At 43.2% G+C, this 22,947-nt stretch overlaps 1 protein-coding gene across 3 annotated transcripts in view; it reads right to left on the bottom strand.

Moving 5' to 3' along the window:
* The window catches only part of LOC124555774 (endothelin-converting enzyme homolog), a 400,218-nt gene that overhangs the window by 74,388 nt on the left and 302,883 nt on the right, over positions 1 to 22,947 (bottom strand). For all 3 annotated transcript variants that reach the window (XM_047129822.1, XM_047129823.1, XM_047129824.1), the window contains exon 7: positions 12,000 to 12,170. In XM_047129822.1, the coding sequence (XP_046985778.1) occupies positions 12,000 to 12,170 (171 nt within the window). The remainder of the gene's footprint in view (positions 1 to 11,999; positions 12,171 to 22,947) is intronic.

The raw sequence follows: 22,947 nt of genomic DNA, 5'->3' as shown, positions 1-22,947 counted from the left end.
TCGATCACAAGTATTGCTCCAGAAATTGGACTATTACGGTATACGGAGAGTTGCTCACAACAGGTTCACCTCTTACTTTAACAACAGACAGCAAAAGGTCATTACCCACAGTTTTGAGCATGGCTATGATGTAGGGTCTGAGTGGGGCACGGTCAAATGGAGGGCGCCCAAGGGATCAGTGGTGAGGCCATTCCTGTTCCTTTTTTGTATAAATGATATGCCCCTAGTGTTACAGGTAATTCTAAAATATTTCTGTTTGCTGATGACACTAGTAAATGATGTTGCGTGCAACATTGGCAGTGTTTCAAATAGTGCATTTCGTGAGATAAGTTCATGGATATAGAAAATAAATTATCGATAAATCACAGTAAGACTCAGTTTTTACATTTTCTAACACAAAGTCCAACAAAACCCAATGTTTTAATTTCTCAGAATGGGCATATGATTAGTGAAACTGAACAGTTGAAATTTGTTGATGCTCAGACAGATAGTAAACTATCGTGGAAAGCCCACGTTCATGATCTTGTTCAATGACTTAATGCTGCCGTTTATACTATTTGAACGGTATTTGAAGTAAGTTCGACACGAAAAGTAGTCTACTTTGTTTTTTTTTCTTTTTTTTCATTCGCTTATGACGTATGGTATCATATTTTGGGGTAACTCTTCCCATTCTCAAAGGATATATTTTGGGCTCAGAAACGGGCGTTTGCGCCAATAAGTGGTGAAGTTCGCGAACTCTTGTTGACCCCTGTTCACTAATCTGGGTGTTTTCACTCTAGCCTGCCTCTCTCTCTCTCTTTCTCTCTCTCTCTCTCTCTCTCTCTCTCTCTCTCTCTCTCTCTCTCTATATATATATATATATATATATATATATATATATATATATATATATATATATATATGCTACTACAAGAATTCATAAATCTTAGTAGTAATCCACGCGCTTTCAAATCGCAGCTGGAGAGTTTCCTCCTGGGTCACTCCTTCACTCCTTCTATTCTGTCGAGGAGTTCCTTGAAAAATTAAGCTGATTCCTGTGTTATATTGTTGATTGCGTTTACATAAACTTATGACTTGTCTTTTTTGGGTTCATAAACATTTTATTTTATGTATTATTACAGTTATGTTGTAATTTCATGTACTGACACGTTCCACGACCTTTGAGATTTGCTTCTCAATTTGGTCCTACGGAAATAGACGTGTGAAATAGAAAATAAAAATAAAATAAGATATATGTCATATTTCTGCATGATTAGGACCTAACATTATGGTCAAAAGTGGCTTTATTCAGTCATTGATCAGCCATGCTAAAATTTTATAGCCCGCCTTGTGCAACGCATTTGGTGTATAGTCTTTTATCTCATTTGCGTCATTAACCTAGGCGACAAGTACAACCACGAGCTGGAGAACTCAAAAAAAAAAAGTGTGTAAAATCTTTGGGACTTCAGTGCTGAGGTCATCAGTCCCTAAGCTTACACACTACTTAACCTAAATTATCCTAAGGACAACCACACACACCCATGCCCGAGGGAGGACTCGAACCTCCGCCGGGACCGGCCGCACAGTCCATGACTGCAGCGCCTGAGCTGGAGTGCTGATGAGGCATACGTGTTTCTCTTAGTAGTTCGCTATACATGTCAGTGATTTCTTCCCGGAAAAATATCACAATGTACCAAATTAAATTTCAGAGGGAAGCCATCTAAATTAGGTGCTGCGGAAAGACTTTAATTGTTAAAAATTTCTTGTTGGGATATTCACTCATAAGTCCTTTATCATACTCGTATTCGCAATTAATTATTTCGTTTATGAAGTTAGAAATCTACTCCTGTCTGCCTCCTCGTACAAATTCGTAAAACAACCCATCACCTGCAACCTAATTTACGCATATGTATGCACTCGTGTTCTGCTCCTAACTGTTAACTGTATTATTATTTTTTAACGTGCTCTTTTTTCATCTCTAACTAAATGATATAGAGAGGAATTTTTGTCTTTTTCGTTTCTTTCATAGAAACGACTGTTGGATTAAAGGGGCAACTTTTGACTTCGCTGTCCTCAAGGGCAAGATGTTTTGAGTCCAACACAACGGTTTATGGTAAAAGTCTCTTTGACATATAAAGTAAAATTCTATTGTGTGTTTATTCTAAGCTTTGACTTTGGAGTAGCGCAACAAGGATTCTGTTTTAGCTTAACATACTCTAGTCAATAGGAAATTGGTTGCTGATACTTCCTTTGTTGCAGAATACAAAGGTTCCAAGATCGACTCACAACTCGATCTTTCTTAAGTGAGAAAAATATTGGTCAGCTAGACTCTCCAAACAGTTAACTACGAATATGACTACGAAGTCTCCAAACAGTTGTTTGCAGTTAACCATTAATCAGATGTGCCGCACATAACAATCTGAAGCACTCAGTGGCCAGATATGTGCTCCCAAGAACCATTCCTAAACAACTATATTCCGTAACAGAGAACGAAATTCGGCCACCAGCAGCTGATGCAACTGCATAAGAAAAGATTTTTCGACTAGGGTGTACCTGCACCAACGCGTCCTTCGTATTAAGCCCATCTATTAAAATCCTCAACTCATTAGAATAATTATAGTTCTAGAATTCAGCTTTTCGAATCACACAGCTGAAATGCTAAAATTTCTTCTCATCAGTCTCATGTGTGATCTCACCGACACAGAATGTAAATATTAACTACCAGTATATTTTGATTCTAAATGGCTGTGTCTCTATCATTACCTACCGTTGGTATCAAACTGAAACTTATACCTTATTTTATAAGAATGTTCAAGCCAACAAATAGTTCACTATTGATATTAAGTGTTGCTTCATATCTCGGTATGTACAGATGTTTAAGTCCACTGCGTATTCATTTTCGCCTAAATTCGATATCTTTTGTCAGCTTGGATTTAATTTTGGTTCCCAATGTCTATTTATAGTCTTGTACTTCTTACGTGTGCTGTAAAATTTCTGAGGATTCTGCCCAATTAAATTATGAAACTGATGTTTGTGTCTCTATAATTCATTTCCTCCCACCTGCAGTATCTCTTCAGACTGAAGTCTCCCTGTTCCTCCATCTCACATTTTTTAAAACTTTATCAGCAAACATCGTCTGTTTGTTTCGTTCCAGATTTTTCGTTGTTTGGGGCTCTTGTATCGATTGTTCTGCTCAACGTTGTATACTGGGATTCTCTATACTTATGCCTTAGCACTTTATAACTTCCTCGAAACTACATTTTGCCTCTTTCTGCATCACTTCAGATTTTATGTTACCATTGTTATGATCTTCCTGCTGTTTCTCATTGCACCTTTTGTCTGCGTTGAGAACTTCTTCTCTGTATTATTTTCAGTTTGGAACCTATCTGTGATAGACTGATTAGACTAATTAGTTTCCTTTGTTATGTGGTCCCACTGCACTAAGCGGCTTATCCTCTTGTCCTAGATGGTTTTCTCTCGCAGTATTAGCGCAGGTTCCTTTCATATAATTGGAACGGGCTGTTACAGCCTACTAAATGCTTCAATGGAATCACAGACAGTGGACGTCCGTCGCTGCCCGTCTTATTCAATTTTTCCTTTTGTATCTAAGTAGCTTTCCAATAAATGCAAAAATTGTTCGGATGCGTAAGTTTCTACTTCTATGGGTAACTAACATGACTCTCTATCGGACTGAATGCAGTCGACTCTCTTGTGCCATATAGAAAACATCGTTACTTTTTTTAGGGAAGCGACGCAACTCAGAAGCTAGCACGATTTGTCCTATACAGAGGTGAAACCTTATCGTGACTGTCATCAAACTGAGTAGACGCATCAGCGCTCGGACCTGTTGAGCGCTGGTTGCATTACATGAAGTAATAGACCCGTACACCAGATACGTCCCTCTCCCCTTCGCCATTCTGCATTGCACCAGCACTCATGGTCTACATCAGTCCAGCAAGAGTTACAAAAGTTATTGAAAGTACAAAGACACTAATCTAAATATACGATCCCGGCAGCCAGACGTTTATAAAATATTTAGCCCAGCTCTTCGATCTCGTTTATTCACTTGGTAAGAACAATCAGAGAAAACGATCAGCTTAAAAAATGAATAGACAGGAAATTATATCGTGTAGTGCCCCCGCAACACGACGTAGCATGGACTTGACTAATATCTGAAGTAGACTGAAGGAAACTGACATCATGAATCCTGCAGGGCGGTCCATAAATCAGCAAGCGTGCGAGGGGGTGGAGATCTCTTCTGAACAGCACGATGCCAGGTATCCCAGATACGTTCAATAATGTTCATGTATGAGGAGTTAGGTGACCAGCGGAAGTGTTTCAACTCAGAAGAGTGTTCCTGGTGCCACTTTGCAACAATTCTGGATGTGTGGTGTGTAGATTGTCCTGATGGAGTTGCCAAAGTCCGTCAGAATGCACAATGGACATGAATGGATGCAGGTGATCAGACAGGATGCTTACGTACGTATCACCTGTCAGAGTCGTATCTAGACGTTACAGGGGTTCCATATCACTCCAGCTGTACACGCCCCACACAATTACAGAGTCTCCAGCAGGTAGAACAGCCCCCTGCTGTCATGCAGAACCATGGATTCATGAGGTTGTCTCCATGTCCGTACACGTCTATCCGCTCGATACAATTTGAAACGAGACTCGTCCGACCAGGCAACATGTTTCCAGTCATCAACAGTCCAATGTCGGTGTTAACGGGCCCAGGCGAGGCGTAAAGCTTTGTGTCATGTGGTCATCAAGGGTACACGAGGTGGCCTTCGGCTCAGAAATCCCATATTGATGATGTTTCGTTGAATGGTTCGCAAGCTGGCACTTGTTGATGGCCCAGCATTGAAATCTGCAGCAATTTGCGGAAGGGTTGCATTTCTGTCACGTTGAACGATTCTCTTCAGTCGTCGTTGGTCCCGTTCCTGCAGGATCTTTTTCCGGCCGCAGCGATGCCGGAGATTTGATGTTTTACCGGATTCACGGTTCATTCGTGAAATGGTCGTACGGGAAAATCACTTCGTCGCTACCTCTGAGATCCTGTGTCCCATCGCTCGTGCACCGACTGTAGCACCACGTTAAAACTCGTTTAAATTTTGATAAACTGCCATTGTAGCAGCAGTAACCGATCTAACAACTGCGCCAGATGCTTGTCTTATATAGTCGTTGCCGACCGTAGCGCCGTATTCTGCCTGTTTACATATATCTGATTTGAATACCCATGTCTAACCCAGTTTCTTTGGCACTTCAGTGTAAATTAAACTTGTAGTGTATTTGTAAAAGAAAATCATTTACGTAGGAATTCTCTCCTGGTTGTTGATTTAGTTAGTAATTACAGGTTGTTCCAAACAAGTTCATCCGATTTCATGTTGAAGACTATATATCTTCAACATCAGAGATGCACAGTCTGCGGTCCATGGACAACTTGTGGTCCGCCATTGACGTGATGATGGTCCGTCCCTCACATTTCGTTCTTATATTCTTTTTTTATTGTCTTTCATTTCCTCCCACAAAAGAGAAGGCGCTCCCTTGAGGAAACTACTGGATGGCATATTCCAGTAGGATATATATTAAAAAATGATGTGCATTTTTTTGAGATTCTTACGTAGTCACCAGTGAGTTTTTACGCATGGGACTAAAAAAGATTTTATTTTCAAAAGAACCTCCCAATTTTACAAGGGTATAAATTTTATATTCATGTAGATCAGGGCTTCACAACATATGTGCTCGCGGAGCAAGCTGTGAGCAGCAAGGCGCGAGCACAGAGCAGCGTGAGCACGCTACCCCCACTACCAGGCCAGAGCGGAGAGTGGGGAGAGTCACATGGGGCACACAACAGCTGCCGCCAGTCAATGTAAATCCGCGGCCACCTGCGGGAATATCACTCACGAATTATTACTGCGACAAATGAAACAAATAAAGGAGAAATTACACATGCCACATAATTTTATTAGCTTAGTGTATGCCTCTACATTCATATTGATTTGTGAACTGTTACACAATAAAAGGTGTCACTGAAGTGTGGGGTTCTCGGTTATCTTGTACTTTTTGCCCTTTACAATTGCGTCTATGTTCGGAGTAATTGTTCTTGTGCATTGCAGGCGCAGTGTGCCGTTTAAATTTCGATCAGACAATGCGTTTCTCAGGCGCGTCTTGTTACATTTCATTGCAGAGAACAGTCGTTCACAAACATACGTGGAACCGATCATTAATATTATTGTAGCCGCCAGTTTGTGCAAACGAGGAAATCTATCCTGAGGGAAGTGTCTGTAGAATTCCAAAATGTTTTTCTTGTTCTGAAATTTGTCTCTGTATTCTCTGTCACACTGCAGGTCAATAATTTCTAGTTGCAGCTCAGGACGAATCTCTTCAATATTCGCTGAATATGGAGAGGAGAACAGATCAAAATCACTGTCTAATGCTGTCAGATCTTGAAAGTGTTGATCAAATTCTTCCTTAAGGGCAACTAAACTATGTGAATAACGTTCACAGTCTTTGTGAACATCTTGCATGGATGATAATTTAGGAAAATGAGCGAGATTTCCTGTTTCCAGCTGACTCGCCCAAAGTGTCAATTTCATTTTAAAAGCTCGTATTCGATCTATGAGATGAGTAATTAGCAGATCTTTACCTTGTAGTGAAATGTTCAAAGCATTCAGATGGCTAATTAAATATGCTAAGAACGTGAGATCACATTTCCATGAAGGCTCTTTCAATTCAGGAACACGCATATTATTTATTTCCATGAACATATTTATCTCATCTAATAGGCAAAAAAATCGATTTAATAATTCGCCACGACTAAGCCAGCGGACCTCGCTGTAATATGGCAGGATACCATACTGGCTTTCTACATACTCAAGAAAGCTTTTAAATTGCCTGTGTTTTAGCCCATGCTTCCTTATATAATTGGTTGTACGAAAAACAACACTCATCACATTTTTTAGAGTGATACTCTTTGCACATAAGTTTTCCTGGTGGATCAGCCAGTGAACGCCCCTTGTTTCTTTCGGCACGGTCAGTTTTTGCATTTTCTCCTTCAACAGCGCGACGAAACCTGATTTTTTTCCCTGTCATCGCTGGTACACTGTCTGTAGACACTGAAACTAAAGAATTCCACGACAATCCTATATTTTCAACACTTTCTTCAACACTACTTAAAATATCACCTCTGGTTGTGGTGTTCTTCATGGCTACTACATCGAGGAGCTCCTCCCTCACATGAAGATCTCTATTAACACCTCTAATAAATATGGTAAGCTACACTGTTCCTGTGATATCAACACTTTCGTCAAGAGATAGAGAATACGACATAAAATCTTTAAGGATATTTGCAAGCTGGCTCTGGACGTCGTCTGCCATGTCCTGTATGCGACACATAATGGTCATGTTAGATAGTGGCACAATCCGAAACTGTTGACCTTGAGACGGACACAAATGTTCCGTGGCAACTACCAAACATTCTTTTATTAAATCGCCATCAGTGATGGGGAGCAGGGATTTTGCTAAAAGCAAAGCAATTTTGTAACTCTCTCTGAGAGCTGCAAACTAAATTTCCTAAAAGAATTCAGCGTTTTGTGACATACTAAACATTTTGCAACACCACCTTTTTCTGTAAACAGATACAATTCCTCCCAATGGGGGTTGAACTGCGAAAGCATGGTTGGGGTTACACAACGGCGACTTGACATGATTCTTAACCAGCGAAGTGACTGTTGGAGCTGATCGTAGTACTTTAAACATTACACAGTCGGCGCGAATTCAATAGGCACGCTGCGGCCCTATCCAAACGTGCGCGCGCATTTCCCCTCCCTCCCCTCCCTCCCTACTCCACGACCTTGCACCTGCTCGCGAGCACGTGCCTGAGCAGACGCGAGTACTCGCGCTCAAAACCGGCCAGTTGTTAAGCCCTGATGTAGATGCAAAAGTGATATACTTTTTACAGTTGCGATTAGGATCAAAAGATTTCGTTTACCTTTCATCCAAGTCAAATGTGCACTCCACCAGAGGCAGGTCCAGCATCCATACGATAATAAGCTCGCCCCATACTTTGTGACCATTTCTGGACATACTGCGGCCGGCCGAAGTGGCCGAGCGGTTAAAGGCGCTACAGTCTGGAACCGCACGACCGCTACGGTCGCAGGTTCGAATCCTGCCTCGGGCATGGATGTGCGTGATGTCCTTAGGTTAGTTAGGTTTAAGTAGTTCTAAGTTCTAGGGGACTTATGACCACAGCAGTTGAGTCCCATAGTGCTCAGAGCCATTTGAACCATTTTTTTGGACATACTGCAGTCCCTGCTGTTAAATACGGCGTCATAGTCCATCCAAAGTAGTTGTATGGGTTGGCACAGAGACAGAGTCTTTAACGAACCATCCGAAATAATCTCGTATAGTGATATGAAGCGACAGTGGACGCCAATTGTACAATGCGAGATCAGAACTCCGCTTACGCTGTAGAAGGTAAAGTGCCATGTTGTTTATCAGTCCGAAGACTGGTTTGATGCAGCTCTTCACGCTATTGTGTCCTGTGAAAGCCTCTAAATCTCCAAATAACTACTGAAACCTGCATCCGTTTGAATCTCCTTACTGCATTCATTCCTTGGTCCCCCTCTACAGGTTTCATTCCCCACTCTTTCCTCTTTAACCAAACTGACGATTCCATCATAAACAAGATGTGTCCTGTCAACCGACTGCTTCTTTTAGTCAAGCTGTATCATGAATTGCTTTTTTTCCCCGATTCGAATCAGTCCCTCCCTGCTAGTTACTTGATTTAACCACCTAATACACTGATGTGACAAAAGTCATGGACTACCTCCTAATAACGTGTCGGATCTCCATTTGGCTGGCGTAGTGCAACAACTCGACGTGGCATGGACTCAACAAGCCGTTACAAGTCCACTGCAGAAATACTGAGCCATCTGCCTCTGTAGGCGTAAATAATTACGAAATTATTGCCGGTGCGGGATTTTATGCACGAACCGTGCTCTCGATTATGTCCCATACATGTTCGATGGGATTCATGTCAGGCGATCTGGATGGCCAAATCATTCGCTTAAACTGTCTAGAATGTTCCTCAAATCAATCGGGAAAAATTGTGGTCCGGCGACATGGCAGACTGTCATCCATAAAAAATTCCTTTGTTGCTCGGGAACATGGAGTCCATGAATGGCTGCAAATGGTCTTCAGCTAGCCGAACCTAACCTTTTCCAGTCAATGATCGGTTCAGCTGGGCCAGAGGACCCAGTTCACTCCATGTAAACACAGTCTATACCATTATCGAGCCACCACCAGCTTGCACTGTGCCTTATTGACAAATCGGTTCCATGGCGTCGAGGGTGTGCACTGCCATAGCCCATTATCGCCAAACTCATTGATGTAGAACACACTCCTGGAAATGGAAAAAAGAACACATTGACACCGGTGTGTCAGACCCACCATACTTGCTCCGGACACTGCGAGAGGGCTGTACAAGCAATGATCACACACACGGCACAGCGGACACACCAGGAACCGCGGTGTTGGCCGTCGAATGGCGCTAGCTGCGCAGCATTTGTGCACCGCCGCCGTCAGTGTCAGCCTGTTTGCCGTGGCATACGGAGCTCCATCGCAGTCTTTAACACTGGTAGCATGCCGCGACAGCGTGGACGTGAACCGTATGTGCAGTTGACGGACTTTGAGCGAGGGCGTATAGTGGGCATGCGGGAGGCCGGGTGGACGTACCGCCGAATTGCTCAACACGTGGGGCGTGAGGTCTCCACAGTACATCGATGTTGTCGCCAGTGGGCGGCGGAAGGTGCACGTGCCCGTCGACCTGGGACCGGACCGCAGCGACGCACGGATGCACGCCAAGACCGTAGGATCCTACGCAGTGCCGTAGGGGACCGCACCGCCACTTCCCAGCAAATTAGGGACACTGTTGCTCCTGGGGTATCGGCGAGGACCATTCGCAACCGTCTCCATGAAGCTGGGCTACGGTCCCGCACACCGTTAGGCCGTCTTCCGCTCACGCCCCAACATCGTGCAGCCCGCCTCCAGTGGTGTCGCGACAGGCGTGAATGGAGGGACGAATGGAGACGTGTCTTCTTCAGCGATGAGAGTCGCTTCTGCCTTGGTGCCAATGATGGTCGTATGCGTGTTTGGCGCCGTGCAGGTGAGCGCCACAATCAGGACTGCATACGACCGAGGCACACAGGGTCAACACCCGGCATCATGGTGTGGGGAGCGATCTCCTACACTGGCCGTACACCACTGGTGATCGTCGAGGGGACACTGAATAGTGCACGGTACATCCAAACCGTCATCGAACCCATCGTTCTACCATTCCTAGACCGGCAAAGGAACTTGCTGTTCCAACAGGACAGTGCACGTCCGCATGTATCCCGTGCCACCCAACGTGCTCTAGAAGGTGTAAGTCAACTACCCTGGCCAGCAAGATCTCCGGATCTGTCCCCCATTGAGCATGTTTAGGACTGGAAGAAGCGTCGTCTCACGCGGTCTGCACGTCCAGCACGAACGCTGGTCCAACTGAGGCGCCAGGTGGAAATGGCATGGCAAGCCGTTCCACAGGACTACATCCAGCATCTCTACGATCGTCTCCATGGGAGAATAGCAGCCTGCATTGCTGCGAAAGGTGGATATACACTGTACTAGTGCCGACATTGTGCATGCTCTGTTGCCTGTGTCTATGTGCCTGTGGTTCTGTCAGTGTGATCATGTGATTTATCTGACCCCAGGAATGTGTCAATAAAGTTTCCCCTTCCTGGGACAATGAATTCACGGTGTTCTTATTTCAATTTCCAGGAGTGTATTACATCAAAGTTGTGTGTGTTTCATTCATAATGTGTAGACTATTCTATCAGGAACCGACGGAACAGTCAATCAACGCAATTTCTACGGTTATTTCACTCAATATTGGTCGCCTGTTAGCTCTGGTAACTCTAGCAAACACCGCTTCTCTGGGTTGTTAAGTGACGGCCGTCAACCGTTGCGTTGTCCGTGGCGAGATGCAGTGCCTGATATCTGGTATTCTCGGCACACTCTGATGCTGTGGATCTCGGAATATTGAATTCTCAAACGATTTCCAAGATGGAACGTCCCATGGGTCTAGCTCAAACTACCAGTTCCGTGTTCAAAGGCTGTTAGTTACCGCCGTGAGGCCACAATCACGGCGGAAACCTTTTCACATGGATGACAATGATGATGTTGGTTTGTGGGGCGCTCAACATCGTGGTCATCAGCACCCGTACAAGTTTCCAGTCTTTCCATTTCCAATCTCGCCACTTCGTGAATATTGATGAGATGATGAGGACAACACAAACATCCAGTCCCTGGGCGGAGAAAATCCCCGATCCGGCTGGGAATCGAACGAGCGTAGGTTCAGCTGCCTGTCGGAAACTGTTCTTCCTACGCGCACATTGGCCCCTTTCCTTCCGGATATGCGACAATTGTGGCGTATGTGTAATTGTATAGTACAGGTGAGTGTAACACATGCATGTATTGTGCGGTGTTATGTTTGTGTTGAATGATGATGACAGAAGGGAGAATGTAAAACACGATGCCGGTGCATAGCCTACTCCTCACGAATAGCACCAAGACCACCGACAAACTTAACGCCCCCATCCGACGGGCGGATCACCATCAATAATGTCCAATGCCATCATTTCAAGAGATACTGCCGAGAAGTTGCATGAGTTGAATTCTACTCCAAGTTTCTACTTTTATCCCTGTAGAAGATGTGTGGTGTGAAATCGATGAACGTTTTGAAACTCTCTAGTTAATCATTTTGACCCATAACAAGTAGTTCTCAGAAATGACGTAGCGAGAAAAAAGTGCTGAAGTAACATCTAATACATACTGACCTCGAAGCAAATATACATACATTATTTGCTAAGAAGAGATTTTATTTACTAAATTTCATTTCCGACTTTTTAATGTAGTATTATAAGAAAAGCAAACATTTATAAATCTTATTTGCAGGCATAGCAATGAGAATAGATGGAACTTACAAAGGGGGCCTTCGCTTGCACCAAATCCAGCTCCATGTTGTTATACAGCTTCTCTTCATCCCTTCTGTCTTCTTGTGGTGACATTATTTTTGCTAATTCTGTTTCAAACTTTATTACCGCCTTCATCTGAGTGCGCACGTTCTTCTCTTCACCACCAAGCAGCACACCAATCTAAGAAGAATGACAGTTATTAGTAACAAAAAGGAACAAAATATTAATTATTTATAATTTTTATAATACCATGTGATATTTTAATTTACGTATTATCTTACTGCTACTTTGAAATTCTACTTGTTTCTAATACAATATAGGCAAGCATAAGAACCTACGTATGTAGCAGGCCACCAAAAATCTTCATCTACATCTTCATCTACATCTACATAGATATTCCACAAGCCACCGCACTGACGGTTCTCTAAATTGTCTTAACAGTGTTTCTCGAAAAGAACGTCGCCTTCCCTCCAGGGATTTCCATTTGAGTTCCCGAAATATCTCCGTAATACGAGGTGCATTCAAGTTCTAAGGCCTCCGATTTTTTTTTTTTTTCTAATTAACTACTCACCCGAAATCGATGAAACTGGCGTTACTTCTCGACGTAATCGCCCTGCAGACGTACACATTTTTCACAACGCTGACGCCATGATTCCATGGCAGCGGCGAAGGCTTCCTTAGGAGTCTGTTTTTACCACTGGAAAATCGCTGAGGCAATAGCAGCACGGCTGGTGAATGTGCTGCCACGGAGAGTGTCTTTAATTGTTGGAAAAAGCCAAAAGTCACTAGGAGCCAGGTCAGATGAGTAGGGAGCATGAGGAATCACTTCAAAGTTGTTATCACGAAGAAACTGTTGCGTAACGTTAGCTCGATGTGCGGGTGCGTTGTCTTGGTGAAACAGCACACGCGCAGCCCTTCCCGGACGTTTTTGTTGCAGTGCAGGAAGGAATTTGTTCTTCAAAACATTTTCGTAGGATGCACCTATTACCGTAGTGCCCTTTGGAACTCAATGGCTCAGAATTACGCCCTCGCTGTCCCAGAACATGGACACCATCATTTTTTCAGCACTGGCGGTTACCCGAAATTTTTTTGGTGGCGTTGAATCTGTGTGCTTCCATTGAGCTGACTGGCGCTATGTTTCTGGATTGAAAAATGGCATCCACGTCTCATCCCTTGTCACAACCGACGAAAAGAAAGTCCCATTCATGCTGTCGTTGTGCGTCAACATTGCTTGGCAACATGCCACACGGGCAGCTATGTGGTCGTCCGTCAGCATTCGTGGCACCCACCTGGATGACACTTTTCACATTTTCAGGTCGTCATGCAGGATTGTGTGCACAGAACCCACAGAAATGCCAACTCTGGAGGCGATCTGTTCAACAGTCGTTCGGCGATCCCCCAAAACAATTCTCTCCACTTTCTCGATCACGTCGTCAGACCGGCTTGTGCGAGCCCGAGGTTGTTTTGGTTTGTTGTCACACGATGTTCTGCCTTCATTAAACTGTCGCACCCACGAACACACTTTCAACACATCCATAACTTCATCACCACATGTCTCCTTCAACTGTCGATGAATTTCAATAGGTTTCACACCACGCAAATTCAGAAAACAAATGATTGCACGCTGTTCAAGTAAGGAAAACGTCGCCATTTTAAGTATTTGAAACAGTTCTCATTATCGCCGCTGGCGGTAAAATTCCATCTGCCGTATGGTGCTGCCATCTCTGGGACGTATTGACAATGAACGCGGCCTCATTTTAAAACAATGCGCATATTTGTATCTCTTTCCAGTCCAGAGAAAAAAAAAACGGAGGCCTTAGAACTTGAATGCACCTCATACTTACGTGTTGGTCGAACCTACTGGTAACAAATCTAGCAGCCCGCCTCTGATTTGCTTTGATGTCCTCTTTCAATCCGGCCTGGTACGGATCGCAAACACTCAAGTAGTACTCAAGAACAGGTTGCACGAGCGACCTATATGCGGTCTCCTTTATAGATGAACCACACTTTCTTAAAATTCTCCCAATAAACCAAAGTCGATCATTCGCCATTCCTACCACACTCTCATATGTTAGTTCCACTTCGTATCGCTTTGCAATGTTACCCTCAGATATTTAACCCTCGAGCGTGCGTTCCTTGTGTATAAAATGCGCCAACCAAAAATAAAATGATTTTGTGCGCTTCCATTTTTGTTTCGCAGCTGCAAACCTATACCTATTCCTTCAGTATTGCTTCAGGTAACACAGCGAAAAATTGCGTTGTCGTATGTCCAAGGGAGCAGCAGTAATATAAAATACAAAACGAGCTTGGCGAGAAAAAATTTACGATCAGTTAAAAAAAAAGACCCCAGTTGGGAAATAGCAACATAATCCCACATTGAGGCAGTTGTCTACGAGATAATTAGTGATCGGATAAGCAGCTGACCGAGATCTGATGCAACTGCACTGCTAATTTCTTCGAATGCATCATTACTGCCTCTTTAATATCAGTCCTTGGCAAAAGAGTTGTAGTGAAAGTTTATTTCATTATTGTTTAATAAAACAGTAGTTTAGCTCATATTATGTAAGTTTATTTTCTCCTTGTTGAAATGAACTGAGAATAAACTACGATTTTGATCATGCATGACTTCCCTCGGTAACATAAGGAAAGCTATTCTTTTCATGTTTACAAAGCGCGCCGCGCTCGCGCTCGTGTTACGAAAAACGGCGCTCCCGCTCGATTGTTTAACGACATGACTTTGTTAAGCAGTACACTACTAATGCTTTATCCGAACATTACAGGTTGGTTTTTCCTAATCATCCGCATAATTTACATTTTTCCACATTTAGAGCTAGTTGCTATTCATCACATCAACTAGAAACGTTGTCTAAGTCATCATGTATCTTCCTATAGTCACTCAACTTCGACACCTTACCGTACACCACAGCATCATCAGTAAGCAACCGCAGATTGCTGCCCACCCCGTCCGTCAAGTCATTTATGCATATAGATAAACACAGCGGTCCTGTCACACTTCCCTGGGGCACTCCTGACGATACTCTACGTTGATGAACACTCGCCGCCGAGGACAACATATTGAATTCTACTACTTAAGAAGTTTTCAAGCCACTCACATATCTGAGAAATTATTCCATATTCTCGTACCTTCGTGAACAACACGCAATGGGACACCGTGTCAAAGGCTTTCCGGAAATCTAGAAATATCGAATCTGCTCGTTGCCCTTCATCCATTGTTCGCAGTATATCATGTTAAAAAAGGGAAAGTTGAGTTTCGCACGAGCGATACTTTCTAAAACCATGTTGATTCGTGGCCATAAGCTTCTCAGTCTCAAGAAAATTTATTATATTCGAACTGAGATATGTTCAAGGATTGTGCAGCAAACTGAACTTAGAGACATTGGTCTGTCATTTTGGGGGTCCGTTCTCTTATCCTTCTTGTATACAGGAGTGACCTGCGCTTTTTCCCAGTCGCTTGGAACTTTATACTGGGCGAGAGATTCGCGATAAATGCTAGTTAAGTAAGGGTCCAATGTCGTAGTGTACTCTTTGTAAAACGGAATTGGGATTCCATCTGGACCTGGTGACTGATTTGCTTTCAAATCTTTCAGTTGTTTCTCTACGCCAGAGACGCTTGTTACTATGTCGTCCACAAGGGAGTCTGTCCGATGGTCAAATGAGGGTATAAAATTACCAAATAAGCAACAACCAGTCGCAAAATCATGTTTTATTTATTTACTTTTCCTAATCAATTTCAATTGGTTAACAGCCATCATCGGTGCTTTCAACGAATATGTGCCCTGAGTAGTAACACTGTCTTAAGCAGAGGTCAAATATCAAACAAATAAAACATGATTTTGCGACTGGTTGCTGCTTATTTGGTAATTTTATGGTTTACGGTCGCTGCACAACTTGGGAACCACATGGAACCCACCATTCACAAATGAAGGTATGTTTGTACGATTCTCCTGCGTGAACGATTTCTTGAACGCGAAATTTAAAACTTCGGCTTTCGTTTTGCTATTTTCAACTGCCACACCAGTCTGTTCAACAAGGGACTAAATGGGAGCCTTAGACCCGCTTAGCAATTTTACATAGAACCAGAATTTTCTCGGTTTCTCTGACAGATTTTTTTCTTAGGTGTGACGGTGGCAGTTGTTGTATGCTACGTGCATAGATCATTTCACAGACGCACGAATCTCTACTAACCTTAGTTTGCCGTCATTTGTGTGTTCTCTTTTGCACCGAGAGCGCAACAGTCTCTGTTTCCTCAGCATCTTCCGAATTTCGGCATTAAACCATGGTGGGTCTTTTCCACCCTTTATCCACAATTCATAAACTAAAGCATAGTGAATTGGAGAAGATATCTTTGCCATTGTCTGAAAGTAACACGTTTTACATGGTGTCTTCTACGTTTTAGCCAACGGCCTTGTCGCAGTGGTAACACTAGTTCCAATCAGATCACTGAAGTTAGGCGCTCTCGGAACTGATTAGCACTTGTAAGGGTGACCGTGCGGTTCTGGCGAGCGCTGTTGGCAAGCGGGGTGCACTCAGCCCTTGCGAGGCCGATTAATAAGTTACTTGATTGAGAAGTAGCGGCTCCGGTCACGAAAACTGAGAACAGTCGGGAAACAAGTGTGCTGACTACGGGCCCCTCCATATCCGCATCCAGTGACACCTACCGCGTAAGGAGAACACTACGGTCTGTTGGAACCGTTGGGCCTTCCGATACCTTTTCGGATAGAGTTTTTTTTCCCTACATTTCACAAGCCATTGACATGTAATAGTTGGCGTATAGCACTAACTGTCAGAGTTGTAGACTGCTGGAACTATTAGAAAAGTTTTGTTGATCAATAGTTGTAATTGCAATGTAATCGTCTGTTAAAGCCGTTTGCAATCAACATTGCCGGGATACTTTCTCGTTTATTAGTTTACCTTCAGCGTTGACCGAACTGGTTATTTTCCGCGATGGCTCCACTTTAATGCTAGTGTTCTGGCATAACATCAATTGATTAATCTTTATTGACAGTGGTGTGAAATGTTTATGTATCTCAGAGTACGTATAAAACATTCTCGCACTTCTTGTCGAATCAGTTCAGGGTGAAACCTCGATCTTTCGACGATTACCTCCCTCGTCTCCGTCACGAGCAACTATAGCTCCTGACGAAGACGATGGGAGTAATCGTCAAATACTCAAGGTTTTACCCCGAACTGACAAGAATATAACTCCGAGAAAGTTTTAGAGAACAGTGCCGTCGCGAAAGACTTTGTTCTCATCCACTGACGGAAAAAAATCGCAGCACCCAAAAATAATTCATGCTGAGTAATGAAATTTCGTTAATACATTTCTCTACGTAGCATATTTAAGTGATTAACATTTCAAGATCACAGGTCAATATAAGTGTGAGATAAGCCATTGCAAATGCGATATGCTAATACAGTCATACTCAAAAGTATCCGAACGACCTGAATTGCATTTCGCCTGATTCGCATGCAACCGGCATAACGCAGCTGTCTAGTAGGTCCTCTAATCGCTCCTTGGTACAGTCGTTTGACTATTGAAAATGGTTCCAGCAAGTCACTACTAGAAAACACTGCTCTGTATCGCAATAACTCAAGATGTAAAGTAATACCACGATGCTACTAATATCAGGGAACACCTTATCACAGATAAGACTGTCCTTAAGGCTTGTAAGCTCGCATTTATTACAGTAAATGACATACCTGAAATGTTACCACTCTCATTATTACGTAAGATTGGTAATGCACGTAGTAAGTTCGTCGTATTCATGACTTCCTCTTCAAAGTAACATACACTACTTATTATTTAACACAAAATGACATCAAAAATTTAAGTTATCCACGAGCAGCTAGTTGAGAATATGTATGAACTTCAAATGACACGACGAACCGTCTCGTTCTGCATATGGATTCAAACCCAGTTCAGGCAGACTAAGCAAAGATTTCGTGACTGACGCAAACTAACAGTCATTCCAGATTAGGCATACAGAGAGTGATATACCTCCATTTTAGACAGTATCAGTTAGCAAATTTCAACTTTACATTACATAACGCAAACATTTTTAACGGACGCGAATTCCTCCCCAGCATCACTTGTCCCTGTTAACGAACTACGAGAGATGTTAAATATTGTGCGTGTTTCACCAGAAATGACGACACCTATTGCGATTGTTGGCAACACATGAACAGACATTAAAAATGCACGTTAATTTTCACTTGCAGGTGGGTGTGCACTTGATAGGGCTTGAAATGAAATTATGAATATTTTTGTACTGGATCCTTTGGAGGAGACCCAAAGAAGATTGCAGTCTTGGGAAAAGGAAGGAAATGATTGAACTATACTGTTCTGAGAGATTCAGATCCTCGAAAGAGAAGATACGAATTCGGACCACAGTCCAGCACCAAATTTTTCAACGTCTCTAGTTCAATCAAGTACAAGTAAAATATGAGACCTGTTCCTTTAAATGACTATCGGTTCATCGAATAAAATAAAATTTTCTAATGTAAGTAAGTTTACTGGCGACTGTATTTCTGTTTGCCATGTACGAGGTGAAAGAAGACGTTCATAACTTTCTGAATAGCATGGCGGCGAGCTGGTATGACATGGGCATACAAAAACTGCCACAGCGTCTACAAAAATGCATCGACAGAAATGGTTATTATGTCGAAAAATAGCTAAATGTTCAAGCTGTAAACTGATGTAAACCATTGTAGAAATAATCAGGTCTATGTGCTTATAAAAAAATAGGAGACCTTACTTTTGAGATTACCCCCGTAAATTATACTATACAACTTACAGCGTAAATTATATATAGCTTCGCCAACGCTTTCCATTAATATTCTAAAAAACCACTTGGGAAAAAATAATTACGATTTTTAATAGCGCTCCAATTTATGCTGCAAAGACGTGGCAAGAGCGTCATACAAGTAAATTACTTTGTTATGTAAACTGAAGGTGGAGGGGGGAGAAAGGAAAGGGTAGGAATTATTGACGTCAGCTGCATCACGATTTTATGCTAAATCAGCGGCGACGAGTGAGAATGTGTGACGGGCAGGACTCGAATCCAGGATCCGCTGCTCAGTAGACAACTGCGTGAATCACTGCGGCATCCGCACACAGCGTTTATCAGCGTTGCGCGGACTAGCTGGGCACGCCTCTCAGCCGACTCACATTCCCACCGAGCGCCACGTATCTCAGTCCCCATCCATGTGCTCCACGCTCGCTACTTTCAGACACCCGTAGGAGATTGAACGTAACTACGCATCCCCACTGAAGGTGGTGGGTTCGTGGCCCATCCAGGCGAATCAGTTACGTGGATGCGTGGAGTCTGTTCTTTCGGACATGCCTTCATATAAGTTACTTTGATCTCCTCTCACACTTAAACTTCAAGGACCAAATGAGTATGACTGCTCAATGTCAGACAGTCGTGTCACTTTTATTAGATCATGAGCTGTTACATATAAAACAGAGAGCTTTGGTCTTTGGCAAATGAGATACTGTACACTGGTACAACACTCGAGTTCATTCTGATAGACATGTACTCGTTCCGTGGCTCTATCGTTGGATTTACTTTATTTTCGAATTGACATTCATTTGGATTAAACAGAATGCAGCATCGCAACTAACTTAGTAGCAAAAATCTTATACCTTTTGTATTAAAAAGCCGGCCGGAGTGGCCGTGCGGTTCTGGGCGCTACAGTCTGGAGCCGAGCGACCGCTACGGTCGCAGGTTCGAATCCTGCCTCGGGCATGGATGTGTGTGATGTCCTTAGGTTAGTTAGCTTTAATTAGTTCTAAGTTCTAGGCGACTGATGACCTCAGCAGTTAAGTCGCATAGTGCTCAGAGCCATTTGAACCATTTTTTGTATTAAAAACAAGTTTACTCCTGACTCGCAGATAACAGCATCCACTGACAATCGGTGGTTCCTCAACAGCCTCAAGAAAGACAGCAGTTACCTAACGTTTCAGCTCCACACTAGATGAAGTTACAAGACATAGGAAAATATATTTTAAGGATCACTTTTCGCCTTTGACTGTCAGCTGTTTTCAGTCGCCACGATTGCAGTTTCGACTGTAGGGAAATGTTTAACTGGAAGTTTTCATGCATACGCACATATCAAAATATTTAAACATACTCTGACATACACTGACGGTAAAAATGTCGCATCATCAAGAAGAAGTTGTGCGACATAAACGAAATTAGTAGGCATGTGTCTACATCTGAAAGATGATGGCTATTCAAATTTCAAGCCAGTTACATAAGAGTGGCGCTAGTAGCGCCCCTATGAGGATGCAAATTAGGTTTGCTTTAAATACACACTGTAATGGTCGTGAGCGTTAGTTACCTTTGAGATTGGACATGGCGAGTTGATGTTACTCAAAAATGTCCTTAAGGCGCCAAAGACGCCGTTATCAACACCTCACGGAGTTTGAACTAGGTCTTGTCAGATGTAATAGGGCTACGAGAAGCTGGATGTTCCTTCCACGATACTGCGGATAGACTTCGCGGGACTGTAGCCACTGTACCTGACTCTTGGCAGCGATGGTCACGGGAATGTAATGTCTGAAGAAGGCCGTGCTCCGGACGGCCATATGGCACTACCGAGAGGGAAGGCCATCGTATTAGGTGTATAGCTCTGGTGCATCGCATAGTATCTACAGCAGCAATCTGAACAGCAGATGGCACAACAGTGACACACCGAATTGTTACAAATCAGTTACTTCAAGGACAGCTTCGAGCCAAACGCCCTGTAGCGTGGCCGGCCGCGGTGACCGAGCGGTTCTAGGTGCTTCAGTCCGGAACCGCGCGACTGCTACGGTCGCAGATTCGAATCCTGCCTCGGGCATGGATGTGTGTCACGTCCTTAGGTTAGTCAGGTACAAGTAATTCTAAGTTCTAGGGGACTGATGACCTCAGATGTTGAGTCCCATTGTTCTCAGAGCCATTTGAACCCTGAAGCGTGCATGCCACTGACCCCAAACAACCGTCATTTGCGACTTCAGTGGCGCCAAGCGAGAGCTCACTGGAGGACAGGGTGAAAGTCTGTTTTGTTTTCTGATGAAAGTTGGTTCTGCCTCGGTGACAGCGATAGCCGTGTGTTGTTAGAAGGAGGCCAGTTGAGGCCCTGCAACCAAACTGTCTGCGTGCTACACACACTGGGCTACACCTTGAGTTATCGCCTGGTGTGCGATTCTGTATGACAGCAGGAGCAATCTCGCGATTATCCCACGCACCCTGACTGCAAATTTGTACGTCAGTCTCGTGAATCAACTTGTTGTGCTGCCATTCATGAACAGCATTCCAGGTAGTGATTTTCAATTGGAACTGCTTGCCCACATTAAGCCAATATGCTGCTCTGCATAGTGTCGACAAGTTGCCTTGTCCTGCTTGATCACCAGTTCTGTCTCCAATCGAGTACATATGGGACATCATCGGGTGATAACACCAGCGTCATCCACAACCAGCAAGAACCGTCCCTGTATTGACCGACCAAGTGCAACATCCAACAAACTGACATCCGACACCCGTACAATACAGTCCATGCACATTTGCATGCTTGCATTCAACATTCTGGCGGTTACACCGGTTATTAATGTACAGTCGTGCTCAAAAGTATCCGAACGACCTGAACTGCATTTCGCCTGATTCGCATGCAACCGGCATAAGGCGGCTGTCTAGCAGGTCCTGTAATCGCTCCTTGGTACAGTCGATTGACTGTTGAAAATGGTTCCAACATGTGACCACTAGAAAACACTACTCTGTATCGCAGTAACTCAAGATCTAAACTAATACCACGATGCTACAAATATCAGGGAACACCTTATCACAGTTAAGACTGTCCTTAAGGCTTGTAAGCTCGCATTTATTACAATAAATGACATACCTGAAATGTTACCACTCTCATTATTACGTCAGATAGGTAATGCACATAGTAAGTTCGTCGTATTCACGATTTCCTCTTCAAAGTAACATACAGTACTTATTATTTAAAACAAAATGACATTAAAAATTTAAGTTATCCACGAGCAGTTAGTTGAGAATATGTATGAACTTCAAATGACACGACGAAACGTCTCGTTCTGCATATGTATTCAAACCCAGGTCAGGCAGACTAAGCAAACTTTTCGTGACTGACGCAAACTAACAGTGATTCCTGATTAGGATTACAGAGAGTGATATACCTCGATTTTAGACAGTTTCAGTTAGCAAATATCAACTTTAAATTACATAACGCAAACATTTTAAACAGAATAAATATTGCTTCTTCACAAGTAACTTACATAAAAGGCCGTGAGGCAAAGCTTTGTGTTGGACACGGATTCGAACGCAGAACCTAATCGGATTGATATCGAAGCACAACCAACTGTGACATACCGGATTTTCTCGGCAGTAGCTAGGTATTTTAACTGAAGTGACGGGACGAAACACTAATTTTTTCCTTCCCAGGACTCCAACCCGGCACCTATCGCTGTTGTATTCTAGAGAAAACGAACATTAAATATGGGTTTGTTGCACCAGCAGCGACATGTGAGCATATTTGAACTAGAAATAATACGACGAAAAGCTCACTGCTCACTGGTAATAGAGCCCCACACATATCGTTGTTGACTACACACAAAGAGACGTCAGCTACCGAAGTTTTCTCCACCAGCAGCTCGGAATAACATCTTGAACTTACAGTGTTCTCGCAAATAGTTCTGTGTCCCACTGGGAATCAAAAACGTCAGATATCGTTAGTGTTGACAACGAATGAAACAACATTAAAAATTAAAATTGTTATCCACCAGCAGATAGGTGTTGTCATGCTAGAGCTTGATAATACATAACAAAAACTTTAGTGCCGGGCCAGGATTCGAACCCATTCACACGTAATATGTGGAGATGTTGAGGAATCTGCAGTTTTGAACAAACAACAAATTGTAGCCGAGCTGTATTGC

The sequence above is a fragment of the Schistocerca americana genome, chromosome X (assembly GCF_021461395.2).
Source record: "Schistocerca americana isolate TAMUIC-IGC-003095 chromosome X, iqSchAmer2.1, whole genome shotgun sequence".
In the NCBI taxonomy this organism is placed as follows: domain Eukaryota; kingdom Metazoa; phylum Arthropoda; class Insecta; order Orthoptera; family Acrididae; genus Schistocerca; species Schistocerca americana.
This window is presented reverse-complemented; position numbering and strand designations above follow the sequence as displayed.